The following is a 24766-nucleotide window of genomic DNA, read 5'->3' as shown; positions in this document are numbered from 1 at the left end:
TTTCCTTGTGGTAAACTGCAGTGTTCAATCTCTCATTATTTTGACAGTGAAAGGGCAGCTTTTCCGGCTGTGAGCTGACTGGATAGAGCATCACTACACTGCTGGTGTTCACAGTATCCACTTTTGTCTCTCATAGCAGAGTCGGGCTTACTCACTAACTGCTCCCTCAGCTTCACTCTTTTTACTGTGTCAACTGAACTGCAAAAATCCACCAAACAGAAGTCACATTTGCTATTGCACCAAACACACCAAACACTTTTTGCTTCAGCTGCACTACTTTACGCTACACTACACTACAACTGTGAAAAAATAGCTTTCAGTTGGAGGAGCTCCACAATGCACCACGTCATAAGCTTAAAATATAATATATTTCTAGATTTCAAATTTATGTCTATGGAGTTATACGGTTGCCCTGAGAGCTTTGTATACTGCTGCTGAGGAAAGCACAATCCAAGAAAACATCTACAGGGTTTTATTTGCAAATATGTGTGACGAGTTGTTAAATTGTTTTTTACAAATCTGAGTACACATTTACAGATTTATGTACAGTTATTTACCCCCTGGTAAACATCTTCACTAATGAAAATACATACAGGTGTGTATAACACGTTTTCTTCATTTTCTTGTGTTTTATTTATTCTTGTTTTTTAAGTTGCAGTGCATTGAGCTCTGAGGGCCACCGTAGAATTCCTAATTTTCTCACGTAGAGAATAGATAGGTGGTTGAAACAGTTTGTTGTCGATGTTGGGGAATTCAGTAGAGTTTAGCTTGTGTTAATACCACTAAGTTCTCTCTCTGGGCCTCTTATACCAGGTCCCAAATGTCATGGTCTCAGCCTGGAGGCTCCAGGGTTTTGGTTTTTTGGACTTTCTTGATTTAGTTTTCTGTGTTTTGGGTATTTCTAGTGTCTAGTTTAGTCTTCCCAGTCTTGTGCTCTGTTTCCCCGTGCACTTCCTGTTTTATTTTGTAATTTATTTCCTTGTGTGTCTCAGTGTTTTGCTTCCTGTCTTGGTCCTGTTTTCTGTCTGGTGATTGTCTGCCCCACCCTAATGTGTTTCACCTGTGTTTAATAACCCTTGCCTCCCTTGTCTATATAGTCTTTGTGCTCCCCTTTGTCTGTGTCGGTTTGTCTGTTTAGTTCTGGGTTTATCCTCATCTGGTCGCGTTGCCTGTTCATGTCTGGTTTGTCCCTGGTCTGTTCATGTTGCCTGTTGTTATCCCCTGTGGTTCCCTGTGCTTGTCTTGTAAGTTCTTTTGTTTAATAAGTCTGTCTCCCAATGTGTTGGCTGCATTTGGGTCCACCCCTACTTACCTCAAACCTGTGACACCAAACGGTTCAAGTAAAATGTGAAATGTTAAATTCATTATATTGAGATTTTGATTAGAGATGCTGTAAAGCCATTGATGCTATAGCTGCACTGGCGACAGGAAAAGATTGTTAGAAGGATGCAGGTTCAATGCCAGAGTTCTGTCAAAATGTCTGTCAAGCAATATGCTGACAACCACTTGGTCTGACTCATTACATGTTGCAGTGAATAAGAGCAGACACTAAATGCTTCAAATGTAATTGATGGATTACAGTCAGTGTGTAGTCCCGTCAGCTGCAGCTGAGTTACAGTTCAGAGCCAAGGTTAAGTACATTCTCCACCAAATAGACAAGTTAACCTCCTGCCATTTAATGAGGTTACCCATTCACTAACGACATGATCTCACTAACAAACTGAGCGTGCTGCTGGCATATGACTGTGCCACACACACACACACACACACACACACACACACACACACCAACACACACACACACACAGTTGAACCACACACACACTGAATCCCCCAAAACATGAAAAGGTCTGTTTCTTGTCTCTTTTGTGGTTTTAGCTGCAGTTTAATTTCTGTGTGTTGAGCTGTTGGAGTATGTGTCTATGGAGGCAGTTTAAAAAGTAGAGAGAGACTGCCACTGTGAATTGGTTGCTCTGTTTTCAGAGTGCATTAAAGGCCTGTCTCAGAAGCGCAGAGGCTCGGTCCTTTACACGGACTTGATTTTCTCCACACAGTGTGGGTAGAGGTGGGAAGCACAGCCCACATTGCTCACTGCTGTACACGCTAAAGCACTCTACATGAATAATTTGCTACTCCAAGCTCCGGTTTGGCCTTGCTCCTCTCTCCCTTTCACCCACGCAGTGATGTTATGCTGATTCAGGGGCAAAGAGGAGAGTATGGCAGTGTCAACACGGCAGGAAGAAAGCTGCTTCATGGAAGAAAAATGTTCAAAAGTATCTAATTTAGATATTTAATTAGATTATACTGTACTGGAGAATAGTAAAAGCAGATTGCAAGTGGCTTTGAGGAGGGTGGAAGTGAGTTTAGACATCAGGTGCTGAGTTTTTTTTTTAGCTTGGATGATCATGTGCGCACATGTTCACGTATGTTTGCACACAGTACACACACGTAGCATGTCTTCACTGTCTATATTGTTGCATAACATCAGTATGTTTCTGTCCCTTCCATCGTGCTCTAGCTGTCCACAAACACACAGACGCTAGTCTCTGACATTTCAACACAACTTTATTTCTTTTTTTTGTAATATGTGAAAGAACCGACACAGATGGCTAGTTCTGAGAGTACTGCACCTGTTTATATATAGCTTCTCAGTAGAGCAGATGAGAGAGATGAAAACAAAGCAAGTCTGTCTGTTTGGCATGCCAATGGCTCCATCCACGCATCGTGGTCTCAGTTGAGACAACAGATTCCTGCAGGATTTGGGCATGTCAAGAAAGGTTTTATCTCAAATAGAAAAACAGCGTCAGTAAAAATAACATTTTACACATACATTTCAAATGAAGCTAACGAATCTGTCTTTACAGTGTTATATTATATTTGGTTTTGGCTTATTGTATTTAGAAATGTCACTTTGTCAAACTAAGTGGGTAAAGTTAAAGCAGAGTTCTCGGAGCCACTGTGGGTTTTACCGTCCTTGAAAGGTTTTTAAATGGACAAAGTGTTTGCCAGGCTCTTATTTTATCTCCTTTTATGCTGAAAAATGTTGTAGCTGCCCACACTCTTTCTAAGGTTGCTGTAGCATTATACACGGTGAACTGCATATTTTCACAGTATTCATCATTCAGATGGCATCACTTCTAAAGGAGAGAGTTGCATAATTTATCACTCATGTTGCGTAATGGCTCTAATTGAGTTATTATGAGGTTCCATGTAAGTCATGTTCCAGCCATAAGTGGCACTGCTTTGTGTTGTATGATATTCTATTGATAACAAAATCCATGAGGTGAACTTTTATTTTGGCAAGCCTGTATTAATTGCCGCCTTTACTGACAATATACCCATGAACAAAAAACAGTCGCTCTATAGTAACATATCCACAAAACTTGAGTCTCACCACTTTCATCAACATTATTTCAATCAGCAGCAGGCAGCTGTTTTTGGTAACTCAAACATCTCACAAGCAAAACATCCAAATGGCGATGACCAAACCACTGTAAAAGTCCAGTAAATATGTGACTTAAATGTGTGAGGTTTAGGCAGAAACAGGCGTTCATTTATTTAATCAATACACAGTAATAGGATCACGTACAATAAATATGATATATTTTGTGGCCATCATCTTCACCACCCCCTGCTTCTTCCTTGTCCATCCTCTGCCTCATCCTTTAGCTGGTCAATTTTAGCCATACGTTTGTCTCCCACCACCCACGTCAGCGTGTTACTAATCATTATTTGTCAGTTTTACTGGACAAGTACTAGACATGTCCTGTGTTGCTCTGTATCCACCCTTCACCGCCGTGGTCAGTGAGCCACACAGTATTTTCTACAAGAATCCAGAGGACACACAAGGAGTCCTGAGGAGAGCAAATAATCAATGTCTGACTCACATGGGGCCTGATCAATTTCTCTAAACAGGGTTAGCATGAAGTGAAAAAGAAGACAGACTGTGCCCTCTACTCTCAGACCTTATCTGGAGACTTATCTGTCAAACGCTGGTCTCTGAGGTCTAGATTAAGATCCCTATCATGCTGTTAGGGTGTTCCTTTGCCAACTAAATGATTGTCACCCTCTGTCTATCTCTCTTTGTCTTACTTGCACTGTTGTCTTTTTCTCAATTATTTATATCATCCAGGCAGATAACTCTTCTTTTAGGAAATGTGACAGAAGCGACAGAACCCCAATAACTTCACTAAGTGCTGATTGCATTTGACAGTTGCAACATGAGGAAGATGTAAGGGCTTTTGAAGAAATTAATAATGTACTTGCAACCTTCTCTGGCATCTTGACTGTTGGGAGTGCAGTAGAGATGCCCTCTGATACAGTCATTGAACATCTGCATTGTTTTTATTTCTTAGCAATTCCTGGGCATGATGTTGAATTCCATCTTCTGTATTTATACCTTTGAAGTGTGAAACCAATAAGAGAAATGATTTATTAGGTAGATGGTAATCAGCAGTAGAGGCATTTATGAGGTTATTTGTTTTGTTGTGCAAATCTGTGACACTAGAACGATCGCTCTTCAGGCCCGAAGCACCGATGATTATCATAGAAATGGAGGGTTATGTTACAAACATGGTGCCGCCACCTCTCTTTTCAGCTTCCTTGACCTGCAATATAACCATTTCTTTTCATCGAGCAGCTTCATCAATCTGCTGCATTGACCTGAAATTGAATCTGCTTATGTTAATGTCCTGTCTTTGATGGGTTTTGTTTTAGATTCTCGGCCGTGTCAGAATCTATAACTACCTCCAAACATACGGCTCAGTGAGGATGATTGTGAAGGACGAATCCTGCTTTTGCAGATAGAAGGTTTGCTGTGGGCTCCATCAGAGGTCTAATGACAGTTGCACCCCTCCAATCTCAGAACAGACGTGTTAATTTGTATTCACACAGCACTCTTCCTCTGTGTACCCTGTTTGAGAGTGCTTAATGTTGTCAAATGATTAAGTCTTCTGGAAGAGATGAAAGGCCTTGCTTGGACAGGCTTTCAAATATTCAGTTGTTCAGACTCGTTATACTGAGTCCTTGGTACTCCATGAATGTTTATAGAGCAACAACTTTCTGATTTAATTTATTTAACTATGAGACAGATTTATATTTCTGTACCCATCAATCATCATGAATAATTATCAAATAATGTGTTGAGACAGTGTCAGTATCAAAGTAAATACCAGTGTTGAGCATACTTAATCAGATTACTGTCCATTAACACAGTTTCTCTTTTTGTTTGCTTATTGTTGGCACCAGGTGGAAAAAGAAACCTCTGAGCTTTAGTATTTAATTTTGCAGACATGTATAAGAGTGTGTTAGGAGAAACCATGTGCTTCTGTCTGATTATTTCCTTTCAGCATTGTTAATTGTTGTTCTCTTTGTGCTTTTTTTTTTCAGAAGAAAGAATGGCTATGCTTGAACTGTCAGACGCAGAGGGCTCTGTCAGGAAGCTTGGGAGATATTCCTGCTCCTGTTGCACAGCCTGTGGGATCCCCCCGGCCACCTGCAACAGCCAATCAACAACCGCCTCAGCAGAAAGGGCCCAATCAACTTTCAGGGCCTAGGCCCGCAGGTCCTCAACAACAGCAGAAACCATCGGGTCCCCAAGTAAGTGGCCCCATCTCTCCTGTGAAACAGGCAGGGCCTGCCCCTCAAACCAAGGGGCTTAGCCAAGCGTCCCCTCAAACCAAGGGTTCTGCCCAACCTGTTCCTCAACCCAAAGGTTCAACTCAGCCTCCTTCCCAAACTAAGGGCCCAACACAACCCACAGCTCAGAGTAAGGGTCCACAAATGAAAGGTCCTAATCAATCACATGCTCAAAGTAAGGGCCCTGTTCAGTCTGCTAACCAAGTAAAAGGCCCGAGCCAGGCCAAAGGGCCGACGCAGACAAAGGGTTCTGCTCAGACCTCTGCTCAGGCTAAGGGCACTTCTCATCCCTCTGGTGCCAAGGCCCCTGGTAAAGCAACACCCACCCATGCCAAGACCTCTCCCACCCTTTCAAAAACAGCACCTACACAGTCTAAACCCACAGGTAACAACCAGGCCCGCAAACAGCCGCAGAGCCAGGAGAAGACTAAAGTCGCATCTAAATCTCTAAAAGAAGATGTCAAGGCCTCACAGAAGAAGGCATTGTCAGAGACTGTCACTTCACCAAAAGACATGAAGATAGCTGAAGATGTACAGAAGTCAAGACACCATGAAGTGAGCTACCTGCAACTTCATCGCCTTCACCTGTTCCTCTTGATTCACCTTTTAAATTTTTTTTTGCCCATTTGAATAATTGTAACCATTTCTCATTGTCATCGCCATTGACAACATCTTCGCCATCAATGTCATCATCATCATAAAATCATAATTATTTTAATCATATTATGCAATCATATCTTTCTTGTTTTTTTGTTCTTGTTGTGATTATGATTTTTGTAGTTAACATGTTTGTTTTATTTTTCATTAATGATCTTGTTCTTTTTCTTCTCCGTCTTTTTCATGAACATCAGGTCCCTCATTCCATCATCATCATATTTATCTTACTATCTATTGTTCATCCTCAGCACCAGCATCCAAAGTTAGTTAGTACTAGTTATCACCAGCTTGTGCTGTTATCACTAATGTAATAATAGTTATAACTTAATAATGCCTTTATTAAAATTATTCCCTATCAGTGTAATTTTCCATCTCATCATAATACCCTTGTCATCATCATCATCATCATCATCATCATCATCATCATCATCACCATCATCATCATTGTCTCCGCTCGTTCCCCCATTTCTCCACCTTGTTCTGTACACTTTTATTTTGTTTGTATCAAATGCAAGCTTTTGTTTAATGTGACACTTTGTGATGATATTTTAAGCATTCTAAGCATGTTCGTTATTCTTCAACGGTTCGAAGAATGCAATGGAGAATGCGTCAAAGATGGCAATCAAGCATGTAACCAAATGACATTTGTCTGTAGTTGTTTGTATCTTCAGCTGTCTGTTATAGTCACTCTGTGTGTCAGTGTATTTATCCATCTGTGTGTACATAACATTTCAAGGCAAACTCAACCCAAATCAACAGAAAAAAGCTTGAATAAAATACAAAATAAGAATGCATTCACAAACAGGTTAAAATAAAACTCATTAACTAACTCACTGACTAATTATCTTGCTGTGAATATTATATATTTAAAGAATAAAAATGTTGAGATAAAGTTTTTTTTGGGATAACAAGTGCATAAATGTTGCTAAAATTCACCTGATTTCTGAAACCAAAAAGCAATACAATGTAAATATTTGGGTTGATTTTAGCCTGAAGTATTACTCTATCCAATTTTTGGATGAAGCGTTTGTTCTTTACTATGTAATTATTCTCTAATATTTTAGTGTTCATGACTATTTCATCTGTATTAGGCCTAGTACATTAATACTGTTCCCTATTATCTCAAAATGCTCATAAAAATGTCACTGCTGATGAGTTTGATGAAATAGTGGGATACAAGGTGTGCACTGAGGCTTGTAATAGACCTTGCCATGAGTTAATTTAGGAAAAATTATGCCTTTTTGCTCTTCTGACCTCTTTTTTTCCTCTTTCTCTCTTTCTGCAGGATTACAACAAATCAAGTACACACAGTTTAAGTGACACCGGATACTCTTCAGATGGAATCTCGAGCTCTCAAGGGGAAATTACAGGCCAGATCCGAGAGGAAGGAATCAAGCTCAGCGAAAGAGGTGCTTCCATCCCCTCAGAAATCACCAAGCTAGAGAGCTCCATGAAGCCTCTGCTAGAGTCAAACACCGTCTCAGACCAGAAGCATAGGCCACGTTCACTGTCAGTTGGACAGGACCGGGACTACAGTCCTGATGACGATGCAGCAAGGGATGAATCAGAGGATGACCTCAGTTGTAAGCTTCGTCATGATTATGTGGAGGACAGCAGTGAAAGTGGTCTCTCGCCATTGCCAGTAAGGCAGAAGAAGTCACATAAAGATTTAACAGACGAGGAGTTCATGAGGAGGCAAATTATGGAGATGAGTGCTGATGAAGAAGAGGCGGAGGAATTTGGAAACCAGAAGACTAAAAGAGGGCATAAAACCAGTGGGGATGTGAGCAAAGAGAGACGACGACTCTCTCACCATTCTAATAGTTTTGAGGAAGACACCAAAGTAACAGAGGGTGCATATAAAGAAAATGAAGAGGAAGATGTTGTAATGGCCGGAGGCCTTAGACGCTTTAAGACCATTGAGCTTAATAACACCAACAGCTATAACCGAGACATGGAGCTCAGTACTGAGCATGACCTACGAGAGCCAGAGCTAGAGATGGAGAGTCTGACTGGTTCTCCAGAAGAGCGGTCCAAGGGGGAATATTCATCCACTCTGCCTGCCACCACTCCCAGCTACACCTCTGGAACATCCCCCACATCTGTATCATCTATGGAGGATGACAGTGACAGCAGCCCTAGTCGTAGGGCAAGATTGGAAGAGGCAAAGCAGCAGAGAAAGGCTCGACATCGTTCCCATGGGCCACTATTGCCCACTATAGAGGACTCATCTGAGGAAGATGAGCTCAGAGAGGAGGAAGAACTACTTAGAGAACAGGAGCAAATGAGAGATCTAGAACAACAGAGGATCCGAAGTACTGCTCGGAAAACAAAAAGGGATAAAGAGGAGCTACGGGCACAGAGACGCAGGGAAAGATCCAAGACTCCCCCCAGTAATCTCTCTCCTATTGAGGATGCATCGCCAACAGAGGAACTGAGACAAGCTGCAGAGATGGAGGAGCTTCACAGATCATCATGTTCTGAATACTCACCTTCTATGGACTCGGAGGCAGAGGGGTTTGAAATGATTGGTGGAAAGCTTTACAAATCAGGAAATGAATATAACCTTCCAACCTTCACATCACTCTACTCCCCTACAGAAAAGACATCAGCAGTGTCACCATCTGATAAGACACTAAAAAGTGCAGAGGAGGTCTATGAGGAGATGATGAAGAAAGCACAGCTCATGCAGAGGCAAGGACAAACAGTTAATCAGCAGAAAGTTGCCTCTCAGCCTGACGGTAAACATAACCTTGAAGCAGGAACTGTCTTAACCCCTGGCTCAAGCCCAACACAGGTTTCCGCTCCTATGTCCTTCTCCACAACAGGGAGTGATCCAAGAATCCCAGGAATTCATGCAGCACAACATCTATCAAAAGAAACACAAAATAGGATGATGACACAGAGTGCCAAAATTGAAGGTGTTGTCGGAGTTGCCACAACCAAACCCCAAGTCAGTCAGACCACCACAACTCGACAGGCAGGCAGCACAGTGCCTGCCAGCAGCAAACCAGGCTCTCAGAGGCCAACGCAGGCACCACCTGACTCTGGAGCATCCTCCCTATCCTCCAAAGTCTTTTCCCTTTTCAAAGGTCCAAGCCCCCCAGGGTCCCCCAGTGCTTCCCCAGCACAAAGTCCAACACATATGCCATCTGTTCGACCCACTGGTGGTAGTGGCAGGCAGCTGCCATCCTTGCCTGGTGGTCCTACATCAGCTACAGCCCCCCATGGAGCTCAGGCACCTCAAAGGGCAATTTCACCACGTCTTGCACGACAGCAGTCCTCTCAAGATTCACCAGTAATGGTGATAACAATAGCCTCTGAAGCAACTAGTCCTGCTAAGCCACTGACTGTAAATTCTTCCACTTCCCCTCTGTCATCTCCAACACAGGTCAGTTGTAAAACATTGTATAGCTCCCAGCCCCCATCTACAAGTTCCCCAACATCACCACAAATGCATCCATTGCAACAGTCTCCTAAGCATTCTTCGCAGATGGTTCAAAATGTTGAAAAAGTAAATGTTGGTATTAGCACAGTCAACACAACTGCCCATGGTCGTGGATCTATGGAAAATATATCTCTATGTAAAATCTCAAATATTCCAGGAACTTCAATGGTTGTGGGTCAGGGCCAAACACATCCAAGCACTAATGTGGTAGATCTGAGAGCCCCAATGAGGCCTTCCCCAATTATAATGACAGACCAGGGGATGGACCTAACATCCCTTGCCTCTGACACGAGAAGATATTCTGTAGGATCAGAGCAGCCATCTGGTCGACACACGGCAGTGCAACCCCTTATTATGAACCTGAACGCACAAGAGCAACCACATATATCTGTGTCTACGCCGACCACAGTTAGTGTCACGGTTGTAGGTTCAACATTCATGTCCCAACCCAAGCAGCCAGTGGTGTATGGAGATCCTTTGCAAAACCGTGTGGATTTGGGGCAAGGGGTTGGATCAGCTGTATGTTTGACCCAGAGTAAGCCACCGATTAGTGACCCGTCTATTCCCAAAATTGATGCCTGCCTGGAGAACCTGGGTATACAACAGCAACAATTGCAGTTACAGCAGCAGAAGCTCCTGCAGCAGCAACAACTTCTTGAGCAGCAGCTCCAGCAGCACCAACAGCAATCATCTTATGCTCGTTACAATTTAGCTAATCAGGTCCAGCCACTGCTGATGAAAAAAGACCTTGTAGTGAGCCAGACAAGCAGTGCCCAGCCTGTAGTTACTGCTAGTGCCATACCTAGAGTATCCCCTCTGGCTCCACCATCGGTGTCTGGGGCTCCTGCGTCTAATGTTCCCCATGAAATCTATGGTGGAGTTGCCTTAGAGCTAAAAAACAAGCCGACAGTAATGAACTTGTCCACAGGTAAACCTCATGTTATGATGGTGCAACTTGATGAGAGTAACACATCACAGGTGGGAACAGTGACTCAACTGGTAAAGCGAGAGGAACCTCCTCCCCCTCCTCAGGTCTTGGATCTCACGGGACAGATCAAGTCAGAAAACCAGGTGGCTTGTTGTGATGTTGTTTACAAATTGCCCTTTGCTGGTTCCTGTTCAGGGTCATTCACTCAGAAGCCTACAACAGTATCCTCAGATAAAACCCCCACCACTGAAACCTCTCAAGCAGCCCACCCTCCCCATCCACCACACTACAATGTCAGCCAACAACAACAACAACAACAACAACAACAACAACAACAACAACAGCAACAACAACAACAACAACAACAACAACAGCCTCAAACTACACAAGGAGTGACAGAGGAACATAAACCATATCAACCACCCATAGTCCCCTCAGGAAGAATACAGCCCTCAATGTCTGATACTAATCTGCCTTCAATGACTGATGCTGGTCACTATCCAAGCAATGTCCAGGGGGGTCTGGCAGTAGATCTCAGTGGCATGAATCAGGCTTATGATGGTGGATATCTTGGCATGGGAGCACAGTATGGATCTTACACGGACTTGCGTCACCAAGGAGATTTTGCAGGCCCTTCATTACCCCTTCGTCGATATGGCTCCATGTCAAATATCAATTCCGACTATGCATACGGTTCACGTGACCTAACAGGATCACAGGACTCCAATCTGGCTCAGTACAGTGCAACCACTGCCAGGGAGATCAGTCGCATGTGTGCAGCTCTGAACACGGTGGACCAGTTTGGGAGCCGGTATGGAAACAACCCTGAACTGGTACCATACGGGGCTGGAAGGGGTGGATCTCTAGGTAGGCTTAATCTCCAGCAAAGCTTAGCGTCAATAAGAGCAAACCTATTGTATGGCCCAGATGGAAGACCAACGGCAAATGGCCAAACCCTAACAAACCTAATAAATGCCAGACAAGCAAGTATACGCGCCTTGTACCCTGCTGCTATGAGAGGAGGTGATGGCATGATATATTCCACAATAAATACTCCCATAGCCTCTACCTTGCCAATTACCACCCAGCCTGCCTCTGTCCTCCGTCCCATGCCCAGGGGAATTTACAGACCATACCCTACAGGTGTAACAGCTGTACCACTGGCTAGTCTTACCAGGTTGCCTCAAGTGACTCCTAGAATGCCTCTGTCCACACAGGGACCATATGCTTACCCTCCTCCAAATCAGTATCCTACATCAGCTACACCATCAGGAAGTGTGCCTGCTGCAAGCAGCTCACACCAAGAAATTCCAGTGTACCTTGGAAAGCCTTTAACAACGGTTGCTCCGCAAACAGCTGCAACCATTCCACCAACCCCACCTGCAGCACACTTAGGAGCACAAAATGTACCAGCACCTGGTATGCAAACCACAGATCAGCAGACAGACCGCACTCAATTTACCTCACAGAGTGTTACATCCCTTTCTCAAGCTCAAGGGAAAAATCCAACTGCCCAGCCAGTCCAGGCTCAAATGCAGCCACAACAGGTACCTGCTCAAACTGAACCTTTATCTTTGACTCAAACCCAACCTCAAGTTCAGCCCATCAGTCAACTTCAACCATTAGTTCTGCCACAGGGCCAGCCACAAGCGACTCCCCATGCCCTAGCACAGAGTTCCAAGCTTTCTCCTCCCATGGATGCACAGAAAGGAAAGGAAGATGAAAGACTGAGTCAGCAACAAGAACATGTGCTGCAGTTAGAGCGAGAGAGGGTTGAACTGGAGAAATTACGGCAGATGCGCCTACACGAGGAGCTTGAAAGAGATCGTATGGAGCTCCAGCGGCACCGAGAAAAAGAACAATTGCTTGTTCAGCGTGAGATTCAAGAACTACAGACAATCAAACAGCAAGTCCTACAGCAGCAGCAAGCTGAGCGGGAGACTCAGCTCATCATGCAAAGAGAACAACTGGCCCAGCAGAGAATGCAGCTTGAACAAATTCAGTCTCTGCAGCAGCAGCTTCAGCAGCAGCTGGAGGAGCAGAAAAGGCAAAAAACAGCAGCAGTGGAGGCAGCAGCTGCTGCTGCAGCAGCAGAGGCAGCCGCTGCATCAGCAGCAGCAGCGGCAGCAGCAACATCTGCCCAGGGTGCTATACAAGGAGTAGTTGTTGGAGGAGGGGCCCCTCAAGGATTCATTATCTGTGACCAGAGTGGTAGAGTTATTCAACAAGATGGACAGAGTGTTCAATTTTGGCAGGATGGACAAGTGGTCCAAGCCATGGTGGCTGCTCGACCTATTCATAGTTCCGCCTCTGAAATGTCTTTGAGGAGCAGTGACAAACAGGCTGATTCCAAGACCATGAAAAAGCAGAATTCCATGCCTCGGCTGAGGGATGGCTCAGAGGACGACTCTGTGAAGAGGATTACAGACAGCTGTGTGCAAACAGACGATGAAGATGGAGAGGACAGATTCATGAACAGGCGTAGGAGAACAAGGCGTATTGCAGACTGTAGTGTGCAGACGGATGAGGAAGACCAGGGAGAATGGGACCAGCAGCCAGTAAGACGCAGGCGATCACGTGTATCCAAGCACTCTGAATCCAGTGGTGAGACTAAATCAGATGGGTCATCTAAAGTGGCTTCTGCAAGTATAGCTATTCAGACCACAAATGATTCGTCATGCCAGACGGAGCCCGACCAGCTAGGCAGGGTTTCACCCGCAATCCACATTACCATGGCAGAGACCTCCAAGGTTGACCTATTACATTATATAGCCGCCCCTGAAAGGACCCACAAAGGAGAGAGTCTGGCCTGCCAGACAGAACCAGAGTCTCATTCTCAGGGTGTGGTCGCCCCTCAACTTAGTGTCCCTACAACTATCAGTCCGTACTCCACAAGTCTGCATATAGTAGGTGCGAACACTTCGGATCCAACCTCTCCTAGACTCCAAGGAGTTGCTAAGTTTGAGAGGCGGAAACCAGACCCCCTGGAAATTGGCTATCAGCAACAACAAAATGAATCTCCATCTCGCCAACCCCCCAAATCTCCCCAGGTGCTATACTCTCCTGTATCTCCATTGTCTCCTCATCGAATGCTGGAGACAACATTTGCCTCCCAGGAGAAACTCAACAAAGCCCATGTTACACCCCAACAGAAGGCCTTCACCGCTGAATCACCCCAACGCCACCAGACCCTACCAAGACCCATAAAAAGTGTGCAGCGCTCCATGTCAGATCCCAAGCCTCTCAGCCCCACGTCAGAGGACCCGGCCAAGAACAGGTTCTCCCCATATCATCAGCAAGCTGTTTCCAACAGTCAGGTATGAAACCATCACCTTTTCATGAAGCAGAATTTACCACCGAAATTATAGTGAATAGAATCTAAAAATAAAAATGTATATTTTAGGGGGATTTACTCAGAAGAAATATCTATTTTTAGAAATACAGCCACCCCACAACATCTACAGATTATTCAAATAAAGCTACAGTACACAGTGCATAACTAAAAGCTTAAATAAGATACTATAAAAATCCTCAAATTAGGGATAATGCCTTTGGCCCCCTATGGAGATCTGAGTCTTTTGATACAACATAGTAACTAATGCAACATAGATGTTTTTGCTGTTGATATACACTATGTACTTATGTACTTACATTACATTACATATGATGTCAATAAAATGTCTTTTTTTGTCCATTTTTTTGGACTCAAACTAAAGGCCTTTATGATGAATATTCATTTTGCTCAAAATAATGCTTATAATAGTTATATATTAATATATAATAATATACACATACATATATATAATAATTGCTTTTCTAAACTATAGAAGTCATCAGTTTAATGTCTGGAAATGAAAATTATAAAACAAAAATAAATATATGTATATGCAGGATATTTGTGTGGACATAGAGGATCACACAGGATCTGGCATCGACAAAGTGACAGAATGTTCTCATGAGAGCAGCTGGTCATGCCAGAAAAGATTTTCCCATCATCCTTTTCTGCTGTATCTCCTCCCTTATCTTTCCCCTTTCTATTATTTTAGTCTGTTTTCCTCCCTCTCTTTCTCTGTCTCTCTCTGTCTCTCTCTCTCTCTCTCTCTCTCTCTCTCTCTCTATCTCTCGCTTTCTGTCATGTCTTCTATATCTGGCAAACCTTTAAGAGTTGCCAGGGGGACACACAATGTGGAGCAATCCTGGTGGTGCTTTGCTGTCTTCCTGATTGTTAGCAGCTGGTCAAAGTAAATTAATATTGTTCTGCGCTTAGACCAAAATTAGTCTGAGAGGCAAAGGTAGAAATCAGATGTCAGGCATTTTACACATTTGTACCTCTAATCTTTAGTGTTAGTGTTTCATACCTGGTTCTCCTTTGGATACTTAACAAAATCACCATGGATCTACCCAACACAACTATTTTGTAAGTAGTAGACTAGCATAGATGTCTTTTTAAGTAGTGTTTTTGATTGTAATGTTGACTGATTAGTTGACTATTCTTATCTGCATGCTGTACATGAATATTTTGCAATGAGAAAAGAAGACAGATACTGTGGTGTTTGATCAGAGGAGTTAATGGAAAATATATTTGAATGAAACCAAAAGACTCACAGCACAACTGTTTCATTGTACTTTGATATCTCCTGGCAATTTGAAAAAAAAAAGTTTTACTATTTCATGCTTATGTATGTTTACATTTACTAAGGTGCTAAAAAGCACATGTCTTTGTTTAGCATTTTATTTTAATTAAAAAATTGTTATGACATTATGGATCCTGCATTTGCTAAATGCAAACATACTTATTGACACTGGTAAAGACATATTTGACTAATATTTAACTCATTGCAGTCACAATGTTATGAATGTTACTTGTTTAGGATAACAAGTAATATGGCTAAATTGTCCCTAAGGTGGTTCCACTTAGGGGTACAAGTGGGAGTATTATTATATAATAGAGGTGCTTTGAGTTGACTTCACTGACTGCCACTTCTAAACATTTTACTTAACATTGTTAATCAGGCATAAAATGAAAATCGACACTTAGCATCTTTGGCTTCAGTGAAACAACATTTTAATCAATGTAATGAAATCAAACTATGTTAATTGAACTGTGGATGGAGCTAATGCACATAGGTCAATTAACATCAAGTGGACAACATATCAGGCTGCATAGCTCTTCACTTAGGTCTGGGGATGAGGAAATTTGCAGACCCTCTGTGAGTACCCAGTGTACAGTAATGAGTCTAATTTACATAAACACATTCTGTTTATAGCTCAGTGTTTGCTGATGTGTCTCTGCCTCTCCTAGCAGATGGCCTCCCTGCAGCAGCAGCAGAACTCTCTGATGAGGAAAGTAAAGAGGACTCTCCCCAGCCCCCCTCCAGAGGAAACTCCGCTCCCCATTGTTACTCCAGCACAAATGTACAGCTCTCCTGGCATGCCCCAGAGGGTCCTACCCAGACCCACCCAGGGAGTCACCAAGGCCGGCCTGCTTAGTGAACTGAAAGCCGTGGAACAAGAGTCTTCAAAGCTCCGTAAGCAGCAAGCCGAACTGGAGGAAGAAGAAAAAGAGATTGATGCCAAGCTTCGTTACTTGGAGCTAGGCATCACCCAACGTAAGGAGACCATGGTGAAGGAGAGGGAGAGGAGAGAGCTGGCTTACCTGAGATGTATGGGTGACGCTCGTGACTACATGTCAGACAGTGAGCTCAATAACCTCAGGATAGCAGCTGCAACAGGAACCTTTGATGCTAATGGTCTGCTCACAAGGCCCAGCACTGCACCACTGAGTCAGTTTACCAATGACCTCAATGCAGCTTCTCAGTATCCCTCAACCTCATCTTATATGTCTTATTCATACCCTCAAAGTCAACCATCAACACAGCAGCCAGGCTCTGCTTACCAACAGATAGGCTTCCAACCTCCTCAGTACCCTTCATCCTCTGCACCCCAGCCAGGAACTTTCCAACCCCATCCCCCACCAGGCCCTGGCTACCAGAACCAGGGAACCTATTCCTCTCGCATTTATGCCCAGTCCTCCTACCAGCCAGACCTTGGCATGCAGCAGCATGGTCACCAGGGCTTCCATCAGCCTGGTCAGCCCATGCCAGGTCAGAGCCTCCCCTACCCCAGCCACAGCTCTTACCAACCTGGCCTCACCTACCAACCCCAGGCAGAAATCCTTACAGTCCATCAGAGACCAAGGCAAACGTCTTTGGCTGACCTTGAGCAAAAACTCCCCACCAACTATGAGGTCATCAGCAACCCAGCAGTGTCGGTGGCAACATCAGCTCCAGATACCAACTTTGGCTCAGTCTACAGCAATGCATATGGACAATACCGCCCCCCTGAGCCTGGCCTGACTCATTCTGTGGACAGCCCCACCTCTGCTTATGCTTCAGATGGTCTCTACACCTCTAACCTGGAGCAGAATATTCCTAGGAACTACGTCATGATTGATGACATCAGTGAGTTGACAAAAGACAACACTAGCCAACCCACTGATGCTTTAGGTCATCCTGTGGGAGGGCGTTATCGCACTGAGAACGGCCCTGCCCGTGGGACTGCCTATGGTAGGCCTGAGGATGAGCCTGTGGATGCTTATGGTAGACCTACAAGCTCAACAGGTTACCAAGGAACAGTAGACAGTCGCACCAGCACCACAGTGAGTGGAGGCTCTTCCTATTACTATGATGATTATAAACACTCATCACGGAGCAGCTCCAGTAGCCACAAACTCACACCCAAGAACCTCGCCCCTGCAGTAGTCTCCTCTAAACGCAGTAAGCACAGGAAGCAGGGAATGGAGCAGAAGATTTCTAAATTCTCCCCTATTGAGGAAGCACGGGATGTGGAGTCTGACCTTGCCTCTTACACGATGACAACATCAACAGGAGGCAGCTGTACAGTCGTGTCCAGATCCAAGAAGCTTCAGGATGATGTCACCTATGGGATGAAGAAGAGCGCATACGACCAGCAGAAATATTACGGCACCAGTCGTGAGGGTCTTGAGGAGGAGGACCGCATGTATAGCTCTGGAAGGTCCAGGTCTACTGGATATGGTATGGACAAGATTTCCTCCAGAGATGCCACAGGCCACAGGAGTAAATCCTATGAAAGAGATGCAATGGAGCGGTCTCAGAGAAGCGGCCGCAGTGGAAGGCCTCCCATGCGCAGCCAGAATTCAGAAGAGGAGAGCCCACTCAGTCCTGTTGGGAAGCCTGTAGGCATAGGAAGAACATCTGGCATATCAGAAGCCCATGATGTGAGAAATCAGTATGGCTCCAGCCATTCATTGCCAGATGTGCAGGACCACCACAAGAAGGACCTGCCCAGGAGTCATGTCTATAAACCAGATGACCCTTACCTTGTAGATGACATGCACTGTGCTGTTTCTGACAGTGAAGGTAACTGGTGCTGAATCATTTGTACTGCATGAAATCCGTTCCTCCCATCTTTAAAGTGTGCTGGAAAGAAACTGCATGCCAAGTGAGAAGAGCGCATATACTTTGTTTGTCTTGTCTTTTTTTTATGGACTGGTTCCTATCGAATATTAAGCCAAAAATGCCTATTTTATATTTATGTTTTGGATACATAATTTTTCAGTGTGAGGTGATATCTTCTGTTTTTTTAAGCTTTTTTTGTTGTTGTTGGATTCCTCCAAAAATGTGCATGGCTCTGGGATTTGGAGCATGTTTTCCCTGTTATTTTGCATGACTTCGATCTGCATGCTGCTCCTCTCGACATGTAAAACAATTGACTGATAATGTTTGTTTTGGTTTTGAAAAGCCTATCACCTGGGCCAAGAGGAAACTGACTGGTTTGAGAAGCCACGAGAGGCCCGTTCTGATCGCTCAAGACATCATGGAAGTGGAGGTCACTCATCGACAGGTAGGCGTAGTAAACACACCTACCATGATTATGATGAACCTCCAGAGGATTATGGTCCCCAGGATGAATACAACCAACAACGCCACTCGTCCTCCACACCGTCACGGGACCACCGTCACCACAGCGGCAGCACAGGCAGACACAGCTCTTCTCGCCACTCCTCAGAGGATCCCAGGTCCTCCCGATCTTCCAGGACACACCCCAAAGACCCATCTGGTCGCTCTGATGGCAGAAATGCCTCATCTACACAAAGAAGGAGTGGTCCAGACTCCCGTTCTGCCCAGGGAAGCCCCCGGAACTCAGGAGACTTCTCTCGTGACACCGCCTCTGGTCATCACCATGGCACTGGGGGAAGGAGCCAGAGACCCCAAGGAGATCGCACAAGCTCCAGGAGGCAGGATCCCTCTGCAGCAGGGCCTAAACCAACGCAACAGCAGCAGCAGCAGCAACAGCAGCAGCAGCAGCAGCAGCCCCCCCCTCAGGGCCATGCTGGGCAGCAACGGTCAGGTGGTCAGGGTCAGTCTGGGAGACATCCAGGCTCTGAACCACTTGATATCACCCAGCAGGCCCAGCAGCAGAGTGCACAACAACAACAACAGCAGCAGCAACAACCACTGCAACACAGCCAGACCTCTCAGAGCAGCCAGCCCACAACAACCACTGCAGGAGCAGGACCAGCACAACAGCAGCCCAAAACCGGCCAAACCCCACCACAGGGACGCCAGCCAGGAGTAGGGTCTGCAGCTGGGCAGCCGGCTACTACAGCGGTTAGTAGACCTGAGCATGGTTTGATTTTACCTATACAGAGTATACTGACATTATGTTTTTAAGGATGTGATACAATCCTGTGGTATTTTCTACAACAATCTGACTATCTTAAAAAAGGTTTGTAGGCATTATATGGAAAACTGGAGAAGGGAAATCAAGAGTTACACTTCAAATCATAGAATATGATGTCAAGTCTAGAATAATCTATATAGTAGCAAATAAAACTTAACTTCATCCTTGTCTCTACTAAATCTTCTGCAGGCAAAAATGGACGCTACACCTGCAGCAGCAGCAGCTTCGGGAATGAAACCTACAGCAGCAGTCCCAACCGCACCTCAGCCTACCAAAATAGCTACACCTCCTCTAACAGGCATTGGTAAGTCTCAGTTCCACCGCTACCATAAACCACACAATGACCACAAGCTAATGATGACATGTGGGGATGTGTGATGGTTATGTTGTTTGTTGTTTGCAGGCTCCAAGGCCGCCCCTGTTGGGATTGGTAGCAAACCCGGAGGTATAGGTGGCGCTGCAGCAGGACCGGCACCTGCTGAGGGGGAAAATGTACTCACCAAAATCCTGCAAGGAGGGGCAGCAGAGCAGGCGGGAAAACTGGGAGATGGTACAGTCATGAATAAATAAATGTTTAAAATTGTATTACTGCTTATCTTTGTTAAATCTTTACCTTTACCTTTTATTTTAAAAGTAGTAGTAGTAGTAACAAAGCAAAAATGAAGACAGTGGAATTCCTTGAATGGGCATTTCACTGTTTGGGGTAGGTTGTTTTCTCATTTCTATATTCACTTCCTTCTCTTTGTCACCCACAGCTTTGACTGGCCTCGGGAAGAAGTTCACTTCATTTTGGTGAACTAATCAGAGGAGGGTAGGTGAATTCAAGTTTTCAGTGAAAATTACAGGGAACTCAAACTGTTTTCGTTTTTCAAACTTCTAATTTAGAAGGATGGATTGATTTTAGGATGGGAAGCAACAGATAGCGGTCTGCTTATCAACAGAAATGAGGAATTAAATTGTGAATTGAACCATGGATATATGGGAAATGATAGTGTTTATGTCTTTATTGTTTCACTTTAAACTTACTTTGAATTAATTGTGCTTTTTTTTCAGGGTATCCAGAGTTGAAATGAGATGGATTGGTAGCTTTGTACTTGAAAAACCTATGAAACTGCATTAAATACATTTCACATTACAGAGGAAATAGAGGAAGAGAGATCTTGGGTGCATCAGTGAGTATCTCATTAACTCTTCCTTATCCTTTGAGAAATTGTTACTTTTTTTGGACATGTTTAAATTATTTTGGGGTGGGCTACGTCTTTATAATAAATATTGTGTCACCTGCTTCACTAAGCAAGTAAAAACTATGTCATCGTAGGAAACTATTTAAAAAATGTATAATACGTTTCTTCACTTTTGTGACATTTGCATCCTATAAAATAGATGCAGTAACTTGTTAAACATTGTTGATGGCTGGGTGATACTTTCCATTTTTACCTGGTGAATCGTAGTTTTATTTAATGCACTCAAGACTCCAAGCTGTGAAAACATAGAAAGCTGTCACACTTTGATTAATGGATTACGTGTTTTATCAGATGGATATTTACATAGATTAGCATAGTCCATGTCTGCATAATGAGATGACTCAAGTGAAGTGATGACTCATTAAATGCTGTGATTGTAAATTCGGACTGATCTGCTGTACCTTCCCCTTACCCCAAATTACTGAACAGAGCTGGAATCAAAGGATGCCTTGTCAGCACTGTATTCCCCAGACGCGGGCACACGATTGAAGTGAATTAAATAAGGGTGATCGCTTCGTCAGCACGGTGTTACAAGACATGAGCAGAGGCCTGAAAGTAAGTGGGTGCCTTGACAAAACTACAGTCCCAGAATGATGATAGTGGAGACATCTGACGACTCACTGGTAAGTAACTAAAATGCATAACTTTTGTTTTGTTGTTGGTTATTTGTTGGTTGTGTTTTTGCTTGCATCAGCATTTTATTTCAATGGTTCACTGCTGTGTCAGGTCAGGTAATTAAAGTCACAGTTTGCCTGAACTTTGTGCTGGAGAGGTGAGAGGCCAAAGCCAAGAACAAGGGAGGTCAGCACTAGTACGCTTTACCTTCTGACTCCACACACTTGCAATAATCTGGGCCAAGCACACTGGGCTATAATTAGCCTGAGAAGGCTAACTGTGGCTTGGCTTTAATGTCACACACGCAAAGACACACAGGGACAAGAGCACATGCAGGCGCACAGAATCATGACTCATGGAAAGCATTACTCATTACATGGAAGAATAAACAAATGAACTAATCCCACTCAATGGAGTGGAACTACAGAGGCGCAAATAAAGCAGATTTCAATGCACTTTATTTAGCTTCTGTCAAAACACATACTGTGACTTGCACAGGATGAAGTTGTGCCTCATTTGAATGAAGGTCTCTCATTCAGCTGTTGTGTTGTCTATGTTGACACTTGCATTAATATCAGTGGCCGTGTCAGTCTTCTCCATGTCTCTGGCCTGTCTGAGTACTCAGAGGGGGAATGTGGAGATAAACCCGACTCAGTGCTTCTTGGAGCAGCAGGCCAGCCTGCTCAGCCCAGTGGATTACTGCCGATACCAGCAGGGCTGTGATTGGTTGGAGTATCATAGGAAGTAAGGGGGAGTAGGCTGGCAGAGCTGTAACATAAACATAGCAGAAGCTTTCAGCCTGTGTCAGTGAGCTGTGTAATGGCCATTGCAGAACACAGATTATTTAGAGGCTCATATTAATTTAAAATACAATTTTTAATCTTTTTCTTTTTCACTTTTCCATATTGGTATACTGTATGTTGCAGCATTATATTTTGTGTTGGCATCAGGTCTGGTAGATTTGATGTTGTGCATTAACAATTAATTTGTTTCTGCCAGCATTCACATCTTCACTGTCTTTATTACAGGAGGACAACAACCGTCTATAATGTGGATGCAGTGAGGCGGAGGAGAGTGGGGGAAGGGGGACTGGAATCCTGCTTCCGCTCCTCTTTTAGAGAAAGTCTCCTGGGACCTGTGAGACAGTGAAAGGCCTGCTAACTGAGGCACCTGGATATCATGGGAGAATTTCAGCGTGTTTGGCCGTGCATGTCCGTGGTTTCAAACATCTCGATAAAGGAAGCCTCACAGCGCCCTCTACAGGGATTTTGAAGGAACACAACTCATGTCTGAAGAGTGCATTTCTGGCAAGGATTTTTGATTCTGTATTGATGTCCTCAGAGCCCAGAGTTAAAACACAGTGAAAAAATAAAGAAGATAGATTTTCATAGGTTTTCCTCGTAGCAAAGATACCAATCTTAGCCCACAACGATGCCACATAGAAGACGAGGTGTATCACGGCAATGACAACCAACCTGATGATTCCACTACAATCCTTGAATGCTTGGTTTCTCTGGTCTCTACAGTACATTCCAGTATAGGGAATTTGACCCTTTCTTTGAATGTGTTTTTATTTCTCCTCTTTTTCTTTTGATGTCTACAGAATGCATTGTGTAAATGTGGACATGAGAATGCACGCACAAATATTTGAAAAACTGAAAAAAAAAAAAAAAAGAAGCCCATTTTTCACCACCTATGAGATGCCACCAGTCATTAGCTGTAGGTGTTTAGGGAAGGGAATTACTACCAGTGTGCCCACAAGTGTGAGAATCACACAGATGAGAGGACCAAATGAAAGAGTGGCCACGGCTCTTTATTAGCCATCGCAAAGCCATCGTTATAGTCAGTCCCAGAGCATTCTGGGACTTTGTCCTTTTTATTGATTTGTCTCATCTTCTAGTTTCTTTTCATTTTTGCCTGATATTCACTGAATGGAAGAGCCTTATTCAGTACATGTTTTTACTTGTATACCTCATATGTTTTAAATCGTCCATATCATCATGCATTTCTTTTTACACAACTGTATACTATTGTATGTACATAAAACAAATCCAAATCAGAGATATAATGATGTAAATTTGTCTTTTGTGTATTTATGGAATCACTTTCTGGTGACTTTCTTTTCTTTCTTTTTTTTGTTGTTCTGTGTTTTTCTTTGGTAAAACTTTATATTTTTCACTTTTGATTTGTTTGAATCTGTTTTCTTGCATCAAATAATTTGCTTGTTGATTTTTAAAAGCAATAGCATGCAGAAAATGGTATATAGCACAATGGTATAAATATTGTTTAAATTAGTGATGGGAAATATCAAACACATCTGTCGATAAATAGCCGTAATACAATTTGTCAGAGGGTTTACAAACACAGTACCGTGTCCAGACGTGCATGTTATGTGCAGATGCATACGAGCATGCAGACAGGTACGAACACACTCACACAGACACTCTCTCTCTCTGTCTTCTGCAAACACATATACACACACACTGTACACGTTACACATTTTGCGTCCAAGTTACATTCAGAGCCAAGGTTAATTTAGTTCTCCACTGAACAGACCCATTAACCTCCTGCTGATTAATGTGGTTACTTATTCACCAACAAGATAATCTCACTAACAAGCTGGGCCCACTGCCTCTATTTGTGACAAAGACACACACACATACAAACACACAAGTGCACACGATCATACACACACACACACACACACACACACCTGAGCATACAGATATAGGAGAGGATGAAAGCAATTATCAATTTTAATGTTCTATGCAATGACTCATTTTGAACCTGGAAGTGATTCAGCCTAAAACAGTTTATTATCATGACTGTATTCACAAGAAAAACAACAAAATTATGAACTAAAATAGTAAAAAAAAAAAAAAAAAAGTCATGAAAATGTTTTTACTTAGCAACTTGTCTGTATGAATTTGAATATTGAATATTGAACTAGAATTGTTTTTATTTTCGTGGCATGTTTTCACCCCTCACACCCCACACGGGGGACTTGTTGCCAAAGGGTAAACTGTGTAGACTGTCGGTTCTGAATGTCTACCATCATGTCGCTTTGAAGCATGGGTTTGCTTGGCTTTGTCTGGCTGTTTGTAAGCCCTCATTCAGTTTTCGTGCGTTTTGGCTGACCTGGGCACCTCAGTGTTTGGCTTGCAGTGACTGTCCGTGCGGCTATAAACCTGTGATACAGATGGTCAGCACTTCTCATTAATACGTGTCAGTGTACATATTGAGTGTCAGTATAACCTGTGGGGTGAATGGAATGCTTCTATCAGATATTTCATTGTTGACTAAACCACTCAGCAGCCAAGCCATTGGAAAGGTGCATGATTACATCTTATATTCTTGGAAGTTGTACCTGAATTAAAAATAAAAAATAAAAAAAAGGAAAGGCATGATTTCACTAAGGTTTCAAACCTTGACTTTCACAGGCCAACGTAGAAAATATTGACGAGTAAAATGTTCAGCCAGTCATTCACAAATCAGGGCATGTCATTTTGAAAG

At 43.5% G+C, this 24766-nt stretch overlaps 1 protein-coding gene across 3 annotated transcripts in view; it reads left to right on the top strand.

Annotated features, from left to right (window-relative positions):
- bsnb (bassoon (presynaptic cytomatrix protein) b) overlaps window positions 1-24766 on the top strand; it is a 64717-nt gene that overhangs the window by 39129 nt on the left and 822 nt on the right. Inside the window, exons 4-13 of one of the 3 annotated variants that reach the window (XM_056394327.1) lie at window positions 5389-5598; window positions 7580-13987; window positions 15973-18070; window positions 18453-19321; window positions 19584-19698; window positions 19798-19944; window positions 20150-20205; window positions 20448-20566; window positions 21068-21261; window positions 22282-24766. The exon at window positions 22282-24766 is cut by the window's right edge and continues 822 nt beyond it. In XM_056394327.1, coding sequence (XP_056250302.1) covers window positions 5389-5598; window positions 7580-13987; window positions 15973-18070; window positions 18453-19321; window positions 19584-19698; window positions 19798-19944; window positions 20150-20190 — 9888 coding nt within the window. In that variant the 3' untranslated portion in view covers window positions 20191-20205; window positions 20448-20566; window positions 21068-21261; window positions 22282-24766. Of the gene's footprint in view, window positions 1-5388; window positions 6193-7579; window positions 13988-15972; window positions 18071-18452; window positions 19322-19583; window positions 19699-19797; window positions 19945-20149; window positions 20206-20447; window positions 20567-21067; window positions 21262-22281 lie in introns of all 3 variants that reach the window. The other 2 variants (XM_056394318.1, XM_056394308.1) reach the window with 2 other exon arrangements.

The sequence above is a fragment of the Seriola aureovittata genome, chromosome 2 (genome assembly GCF_021018895.1).
Source record: "Seriola aureovittata isolate HTS-2021-v1 ecotype China chromosome 2, ASM2101889v1, whole genome shotgun sequence".
NCBI classification, from domain to species: domain Eukaryota; kingdom Metazoa; phylum Chordata; class Actinopteri; order Carangiformes; family Carangidae; genus Seriola; species Seriola aureovittata.
This window is presented reverse-complemented; position numbering and strand designations above follow the sequence as displayed.